General features: G+C 50.9%; 3 protein-coding genes across 10 annotated transcripts; 1 reads left to right on the top strand and 2 right to left on the bottom strand.

Annotated features, from left to right (window-relative positions):
- Positions 1-52: 52 nt before the first annotated feature.
- Positions 53-1737, bottom strand: LOC6730551 (queuine tRNA-ribosyltransferase catalytic subunit). Its single transcript, XM_016179366.3, has 2 exons — positions 1531-1737; positions 53-1461 (listed from the first exon to the last, which is right to left on the bottom strand). The coding sequence occupies exons 1-2, from the start codon at positions 1617-1619 to the stop codon at positions 267-269; spliced, it is 1284 nt and encodes a 427-aa protein (XP_016023004.1). The 5' UTR covers positions 1620-1737; the 3' UTR covers positions 53-266.
- Positions 1738-1748: 11 nt separating this feature from the next.
- LOC6730550 lies at positions 1749-3492 on the top strand. The gene is made up of 2 exons (XM_002077693.4): positions 1749-2253; positions 2313-3492. Exons 1-2 carry the CDS (start codon positions 1863-1865, stop codon positions 3287-3289), a joined length of 1368 nt encoding a protein of 455 aa, XP_002077729.1. The 5' UTR covers positions 1749-1862; the 3' UTR covers positions 3290-3492.
- Positions 3327-8082, bottom strand: LOC6730548 (RNA-binding protein 5-A). 8 transcript variants are annotated; one of them, XM_016179364.3, is made up of 13 exons: positions 7912-8077; positions 7730-7832; positions 7271-7666; positions 6706-6934; positions 6579-6648; positions 6225-6298; positions 5817-5894; positions 5628-5754; positions 5302-5538; positions 4828-5238; positions 3990-4755; positions 3678-3927; positions 3327-3612 (listed from the first exon to the last, which is right to left on the bottom strand). In XM_016179364.3, exons 2-13 carry the CDS (start codon positions 7828-7830, stop codon positions 3496-3498), a joined length of 2856 nt encoding a protein of 951 aa, XP_016023002.1. In that variant the 5' UTR covers positions 7831-7832; positions 7912-8077; the 3' UTR covers positions 3327-3495. The 8 variants fall into 8 exon arrangements, with proteins under 8 accessions (XP_016023002.1, XP_039150685.1, XP_016023000.1 ...); XM_039294751.2 differs by having other exon boundaries at positions 7271-7669; positions 7739-7832; XM_016179362.3 differs by having other exon boundaries at positions 7919-8077.
- Positions 8083-8119: the final 37 nt, after the last annotated feature.

Genomic DNA, 8119 nt, shown 5'->3' with positions numbered 1-8119 from the left:
AGCAAAAATAAATAAAATAAAAGCAGAATAAATTGTATCCACAAAATATGAATGAATGTCATGATGTCATTTATTTTTCCTTTTTTTTCTATGTCTATTAAGTATTTATTCTTATGAAAATAACTTACATGACATTTGACATGTAAAATACATAAACTGTCCTCGCGGTATTTAAATGTGTCAATTAGTAACATTAGGTTCCTAAGTAGAAATGCCTCTTTAGTCGGAACTTTGGGTTGTCAAAATACAAGGGTTGCTATGTGATGCTAGCTGGAGGCCACCTGCTCGTCTGCCGCGTCCTCTGTTTCCCGTCTCTTTTCGGTCTCTGGCTTCTGGTCCTGGTCATCACTCCTCTCCGGATCCGCAGGCAGCTGGATGTTTACGGCAGACAGCGCTTCTCGTATCCAAGCCGGAACGGGTTCCGCCTTGAAGTGTCTCGCCATGAAGTCCGCGACGAACTTGGGAAACTCATCTTGCTGGATGGCCTCCCGCATGCTCCTCATCAGGCGGAGTTGGTATGCCACATTGTGGATGCTCAACAGGGAGCTGGAGACACTCTCGTTGGTGGCGATGTGGTGCAGGTACGAGCGGGTGTAGCGCTTACAGGTGCTGCAGTCGCAGTCCTTGTCGATGGGCTCCATGTCCAGTTTGTACTTGGGCTGCTTGAGGTTCAGCTGCCCACTGTCCACCAGGGCGCAGCCAAATCGAGCTGTCCGGGTGGGAAAGACACAGTCGAACATGTCGATGCCCAGGGCCACGCAGACCACCAGATCCGCCGCAAAACCCACGCCCATCAGGTAGCGCGGCTTGTCCTTGGGCAGATAGCCAGTGCACACGTCCACCATCCGCCAGAAGTCGTGCTTGCTCTCGCCACCACTTAGCCCGCCCACGGCGAAGCCTCGAACCTGGCGCTCCATGAGAGCGGAAACGCATCGCTGACGCAGCGGCACATCCAATCCTCCCTGGACGATGGGGAACAGCGACTGGTCATCGTCGCGGGCATGGGCCTCTATGCAGCGGTCCACCCAGCGGATAGTCCGCTCCATGGCCTCCTCCACACGGGGGCCAGTTGTGGTGGTCTTGACCACATCATCCAGCTGCATCATAATATCCGCACCAATGGCGTTCTGGATTTGGATGGAGTGCTCCGGCGTCAGCATGCACTGGCTGTTGTCGAACGGCGACCGGAAGTTCACACCGTGCTCATCGATCTCCGCCAGCTGCAGCAGGGAAACCATCTGGAAGCCACCGGAATCAGTCAGAATGGCCCTGGGCCAGCCCATAAACTTGTGCAGACCACCGGCTTTCCTCAGTGTCTCGATTCCGGGCCTCAGGCCCAGGTGATAGGTGTTCCCCAGAAGGATCTGGCAATTCAGCTCGATCAGCTGGTCCGGCACGATGCCCTTCAAGGTTCCCTGAGTGCCCACGGGCATAAAGACCGGTGTGTTTACCTCGCTGTGCCTGTTGAGGATAGTTGGTAGTGCGGATTAGTCACAGTTTTCAGCGGTCTATCTTATTGCAGACGCTCACCTTAGGGTCATGAGTCCCGCCCGGGCTTTGGAGACGGAGCACTCGGCCACGACCTTGTAGGTCAGCGGAGGAATCTGGCTGGGACCCATTGAGTTAGCAAAATCCAGATAATTCCCCGCGAAATGTCTTGTGTTTACGCGCAATACGCCGGTGCACGTTTCAATCGCGGTTCTGTGTGACCACTTCGCTGAAACCGGGAATATACCAAATTCCTGCGCGTGGCTATCGATACCACTTTGATTGGTTGCCCGGACAAATATACACGTACTTGCGTCTATTGTCAGTTAAGATTACCCATTAAGATCGCAATTGATTCCTGCGTGGAGGTCACGATGTCGACGCAACAGCAGCAGTTAGACTATATAGAGCGCCACCTGGTGTACGACATCTTCAAGGACTTTGGTCCGAGTGCTTCGCTGGAATCGCACAGCGTTGAGTGCTCCAATGGACTGGATGGCTTCATGTCCGCCTTGTACACCGTTACGCTGGACGTAGTCATCGCCGAGCGCAAGCGGACGGAGGTCGTCCTGGTCAAATTCATGAAGGGAACGGAGGAGTTCCGGGAGAGCAGCAACTCGTACATCCAGTTTTCAAACGAGATCTTCGCCTACGCCGAGATCCTGCCCGCCTACGAGAGTGTCCTTCGGACGAGTCATCTGGAAAGTGAAGTGGTGAAGAACTGGGTTCCCCGTTGCTACTTCGCCAGGTTTGGCCAGGTTGAAGGTGCGTTTCTTCTCCCACGACTTCATCCATGACAACCTCCACTGTTTACTTTTCTGCAGGTTTAGGGAATGGTAGGGAATCAGTGCTGGCCCTGAAGCATCTCAAGGGCGATGGCTACCAGTTGGGGCCAAGGCTCACCCTCCGTCGTGATCAGCTGGAGGCCATGGTGGGACTAGTGGGTCCGTTTCATGCACTGGGCTACGCCACGAAAATCATCCAGCCGAACGTTCACGCTCGTTTGCGCGCCGGAGTGGTGGACATGCCCTTCGTTTCCAGCTCAGGAAAGGGCATCTTTGATGTACTCTATCGCGTGGCTTTCGACCGGTTCTACGAGTTCTACGACCGGCAGAAGGAGCAGCTCCTCCAGGGGGCAGATCCCGGATTCGGGGCCGCCATCGAGCGACTGCGGGAGAAGTACTTCAAGCAGCCAACTCTCCTGCTGGAGAGAATCCGCACCAGCTCCTTTGCCGAAGATCAACCGGACAGTCACTTTGCCACCTTCCTGCATGGCGACTACAACAGGAACAACGTGCTGTTCCACTACGGAGCCGAAGATAAGGTGGACGCTATCAAAGCCATCGATTTCCAGGAGCTGCGCTTCAGCACCACGGCCATTGACCTGAGCTTCTTCATGTACATGAACACGCCATCCGAAGGAAGGAAGGAGATCTACGACGACTTGTTGCGCAGGTACCATCGAAGCATGATCGAAATGCTGGAACTGGTTCTGCGCCGAAACCGGAACGAGTTGACCGACGATCGGGTGGACCAGTTGCTGCAGGAATACAGCTTCGAACGCTTCAATGCCCACTTCAAACGATATGCCTTCTACGGACCAATGGTATGCATGCACTTCCTTCCCTGGCTGCTTGGCACCGAGAAGGATTGCGCCGAGCTGTCCCGCCTCTTCGAGACGGATATGCACGGCCCCGCTTTCCACCAGTTGTCCTTGGACATCGCAGGCGATGAGGCGAACCAGGAGATCTTCAAGATCGTGCGCCACGCCTATGAGCATGGCTACATGGACGAGATTTAGATTCCCTTGCAGAATTCCATACTTAAAGCATTCAAAATTTAAGTCAAACCTAATTTGAGACTGTATTTACTAACTATTTACAATTTGAACTTCGCAACTAATGCTAAATGGGCGCGACAAGGTGGGGGAAGTGTAATCGAGGTAAACAATGCATAAATGACCCTATACTCAAGCGGAATAAAATCATACACAAATCAAGAAGAGTCTCAGGCGTTCTCATAACGCTGCTTCATCATCTTTTTGATGTAGGATTTGTAGTCGTTTCCAGACGTCAATTGGCCAGTCTTGTTGCCCAGCCCCACGTTGTTAGAACGACCATCAGCCTGTGGATACACATTGACATTAGATTATCCATATTCTGACATTCGTCGTCCTCGTCGACTCCTACCTCTATGATCTCAGTGCGTCCTTGGTTTTTTTTGCCCAGTCCCTGGCCCTGCGACCAGCCCATCTTCTGCATCAGGCGGCTGCCCACGTTGCTCGAACTGATGGGCGTGGCTGGAGTAGCGCCAAAAGAATCCTTCTGGCGCGACTGCAAAGTCTTTATCTCCTGCTCGAAACGCTCCCGGCTCCTGTTTGGTGGAGGAGGATCGCTCTCACCGTACTTCAGCCTGCGTTCCTTGGCACGATCACGATAGCTAAATACGGGTGAGTAAAATCAGTGATTTTATCGACATTATAGCAGCATATTTCCACTTACGATTGACCCTCATCCGTGCCAGCCTCAACTGCGGAATTCTGCTTAAGCTTGGCCATGTTCTCCTTGTGTAGATTCGACATTTTCAAATGCTTCTGCAAGATGTCCAGCGATTGGAAGGCACGCTTGCAGAGCCGGCAAGTAAGTTTTTGGAAATCCACGTAGTCAGCTTCATCGGCAAGAGCTTTCGGATTGCCACTATTATCATCGTCCGAGTCAGAAGGCCCTCCATAAGCGCCGACCAATTTGCTCATTGCTGGAGGTCCTGCCTCCGGTACATAGTCGTTGAGCTTGCCAATATCCTTCTTCTCAAGGATTGAGAATCCCACATCAGCATATGCCCCTTGGGAAGCACGGGAGGTGGTGGCCGCCTCAGTATCCGAAAGGATAGGCTGCGGTGTGGCCACTGCTGTGTAGTCTTTTTTCTGGTTCAGGTGCTTGGCCCACTTCTCCATGTCCTTGACGATCTTCTTGGCCACCTTCACCTTGTCGGGCTTGCCGGTTTCCTCCTTTTCTCTTTCCTTCTCCTTTGCCTTTTTAGCCTCCTCCTCCTTTTTCTCGGCATCGGCTAATACTTCCTTGAGGGCTGCCTGAGTGGAAGCGGGTGTGGCCAGCACATAGGTGCTCCGCTTCTGATCCCAGTACAGATACGCGCCCGTCTCGTTATTGTAGTAGTACTGCGAGTGGGCATCATAGTAGAGACCTGTAACGTGGTCGTAGTAGTAGCCGGAGGTCTCGTCGTACTGGTACTTGGACACATCGGGAGTATCTGACCATTGAGCATCAAAGGTTCGACATTACTGGAGCGCATAGATAGATAGAATAGTGTGTGCCCACTTACCGTATTTTTTGCCATCATTCCCCTTGGGAGCACTTTCGCCCCTGGCAAGGAAGGCGACCTTTGCCTCTGTCACCGAACTCATGGTCTCCACCTGGCTTACCTTCCTTTGCTTGCGCTGGATGGCCGAGAGAGCCACGGCAGCGCCAGAGTTGGCCTCCGTCACGTGACGATCTCTGCAGTTCTTGCTTATTTCAGTCGTGTAATAATCCGTATAGTACTGGACGTATTGTGCATGCTCCAACGGATTGGAAGCATACACGGATGCACTGTACTCCGCGAGACGAGGCACATCCGCCAAAGTGTAGGCCGTAATGGCCGACGGAGACATCGCTGTTTCACCAGCTGTAAAAAAGTTGCCTTCGGCTGGCATCATTTGACGGTCTTCGGAGTCAATGCAATAGGTGACGATAACTGAAGGGCATGGTGTAAACTTTAGCTTTTTAAAGATGAAATTAGTTATAGGTGATAATTTACCAGTTTTGTCGTCCAGAGTGAGTGGCGGATCCAACGCCGTCAGCCCGTTGAACACGTTCATAGAATCAATGAGTGTGTCAAAATTGAGGTAACAAATGCCCCGAGATGCATTGGTTAGGACGTCGCGACTGACCAGCACCTTGCTGACTGTTTTGGCCAGTTCGGGCAGGCGCTGCTGAAGGGCAGTTAGCACGCCCTCCTCGTTTGTCAGCGCGTCCAAGCCGCGGAGCATGATCTCTGCATGGGGAAAGCGTGGCAGGTTAGTGGGGTATTTAGCTGATTAGCTAGGAAACGTCATTGAAAGATATTGCTCATGGTGGATATACTTTTTGTGAGGATGCGGCTGATCTCGTCGATGCCCTCGCCGTCTCCGTGAAGAGCATTTTCGCTCTCCGCCCGCGACGCATTGCACATGTAGCATTGGAAGCGGCGCTTAAAGTTGCTGGCACCACACTGAAGGATAGCGAAAAAGCTAGTTGTTGTTGCCAATCTGTATCGCCCGTTGCGGAACATACCTTAATGCAAGTCCAGTCGGAGATGCGAGTGTGACTATACTGCATGGTGACACGATGATCGCCCAGCTGGAGGACTCCCTGCACGGAGAAATAGAAGAGGTGAAAGTGGAATCAGTATCGGAAACTGCCGAGAAGCTAATCGTTCACAGACTACACAGTCACCAAGATTGCTTCTGTGTTTTTCGGCATCACGCAGATGCTGGTTGCTTCCTTTACGTAAGATTCGATTCCGCCTTCGAGTTCAGTTCCCTGATCTAAGGCAGAAAATGGAAGGGAAGCAGCCCACCAGCAGAATTGAACTCGAGGCACACATTTGTCAACAGTTGATGCCAAGCTATCGGATCTTGCCGTCATTTCTATTTTGGCGGATTTGAGAAGATTCTAGATTCTTGTGGTTTGTAGGGATACCTGGGTTAACTCCATCCAACGAGTCGCCTCCTCAACGGTTTTAAACTCGACAAATGCAAAACAGCGTGAGGCACCTAAATTTTAGATAGAAGCAGATACGAAAATGTTTTGTCAAAAAATGTTGTTGGTTGTTTCATTAGCATTGTATCATTTTTGGGGATTGTGTTTTTGTTTCGGTTTGTACTTTTCGATATGTCTATATGTTTTTGGGGAATTTTGCTGCTGATGTCGTAAGCCAAGTATAATGGAAATTGCTATAAGTCCTACATCGAACATGTTGCTGGGCACGCAATACTCACGCTTTCTCTACAATTTCACTTTAAATCGAATGTAACACACGGAAATGTAACCCACCTGTTTGCTGCTTCCTCATCACGCGAATGGATGTGGGCTCCATGTCGACCTTGATCAGCTCGCCCATGATCTGTGGAGGATTACTTGGTTAATTCTGCATTCGTTTTGCTTATCGCTTCAACATTACGTCTGCTTCCGTGACGTGCTTCTTCAGACCGAAGAGGATTATGTTGTTCAAGGGCTCAACGCTGCTGCCACTGTTGGGGGCACCTCTCTGCCTGAATTCGCTGGCCATGTCGCTGTCCTCGTCCGAGGAATACCGTCTATCGCGATCGCCCTCCTTCTCGCGATCTCTGTTACTGCAGCTGGAGTTGCTATTTCCATTGTTATTGAACTGCCGCTGGTCATTGCTGCGGCTGAAAGGAAAGCGATACAATTAGCACTTTGTTGCATATATTTCCGTTCGGTTCGTTTGAAACCATCGTTTGCCTACCATCCACTGTAATTAAAGGCAACAAGCATGAATAATTCATAAGATGATTTGTATGCATTAATGCGAACAAAGGGTACATTATTGAAAGGGTTGATTTCTAATTAGTTTGAAATCTATTACAAGTGATTAGCAAGTGAAAGAAGATAGGTCTTTTAACCTGTTGAAAGAGGGGGCCTTCTTATGGAAGCCTTGTGAATGGAGACTGGAGCACTGATAAAACTGAGCACGATATGGGTAATATGCAATCTGTGTTTCTTACCTGCTGCGCTCCGATCCCCGATCGAAGTCATCATGGTTGCGCTCTCTCGAAAGGCGATCGTAGTTTTTCCAGCGGTGATCGCGGTCCTTATCTCTGTCCTGGCCACGCTTGTCGTAGTTGCTCTGATCATGACGGTCTTGGTTGCTGTAGCTATCGTGATCCCTGCGACCCTGGCTATCAGCATCCCAACGATCGTACTTGTCTTCGCCGTGGCGCTGGCGATGGTCAAGGCTCTGTCTCGAGTTGTAGTTTCCCTGATCCTCGTAATCCTCGTCGATCAGGTCGCGGTACAGATCGCGATCCGGACTGCGGTCGTTTCTATAGTGTGAGGACCGCTCCCGACTGCGCGAACGGGAGTTGCGACGTCTGTAATCATTGCGGTCCCGACTTCGTTCCCTGAAATGATGGCAATTGGGAGTAATCCACTAAGAGGCTCCGGGTGGACAGAGGACGACCTACCTGGATCGGGATCGGGATCGGGAGCGAGTGTAGCGCCTGTAGCCCGATTCGCTGCCGTTTCCGTTGCCGCCCGAGAAGCTGCGACTATATCGAGAATCCATATCTAATGCGAATCGATTGTAATTAAATGCAGTGTTTGTGGTTTGGCCTTTTGCCATTAGATGAACCGTCTATGTGCGCACATCTTACTTGGTTACCACGACTCTAACAGGATTGGAAGCTGGTTAAACTTGTTCCCGAACTGGAAGTCTCTGTGCATTCAGACAGAAACAAATAGTTATCCGGCCAAAAAAAAACCCGAATAGAAAAATTCTCGGTCTTCTTTTGCCGTTCACCCGAAGTATCTGACTGCCAGCTATCGATAACTGACCGATAGCTCCAGGGCTGCCA

Source organism: Drosophila simulans, chromosome 2L (genome assembly GCF_016746395.2).
Source record: "Drosophila simulans strain w501 chromosome 2L, Prin_Dsim_3.1, whole genome shotgun sequence".
Lineage (NCBI taxonomy): Eukaryota > Metazoa > Arthropoda > Insecta > Diptera > Drosophilidae > Drosophila > Drosophila simulans.
This window is presented reverse-complemented; position numbering and strand designations above follow the sequence as displayed.

Coding starts and splice junctions, on each gene's coding strand:
- LOC6730551 (XM_016179366.3), bottom strand. CDS start 1,619: ATGGGTCCCAGCCAGATTCCTCCGCTGACCTACAAGGTCGTGGCCGAG. Junction 1,462..1,530: donor GCGGGACTCATGACCCTAAG/GTGAGCGTCTGC, acceptor TATCCTCAACAG/GCACAGCGAGGTAAACACAC.
- LOC6730550 (XM_002077693.4), top strand. CDS start 1,863: ATGTCGACGCAACAGCAGCAGTTAGACTATATAGAGCGCCACCTGGTG. Junction 2,254..2,312: donor CAGGTTTGGCCAGGTTGAAG/GTGCGTTTCTTC, acceptor ACTTTTCTGCAG/GTTTAGGGAATGGTAGGGAA.
- LOC6730548 (XM_039294741.2), bottom strand. CDS start 7,887: ATGGCAAAAGGCCAAACCACAAACACTGCATTTAATTACAATCGATTC. Junction 6,935..7,270: donor CGGGGATCGGAGCGCAGCAG/GTAAGAAACACA, acceptor CTTTCCTTTCAG/CCGCAGCAATGACCAGCGGC. Junction 5,895..6,224: donor GTTGGATGGAGTTAACCCAG/GTATCCCTACAA, acceptor TTCTCCGTGCAG/GGAGTCCTCCAGCTGGGCGA.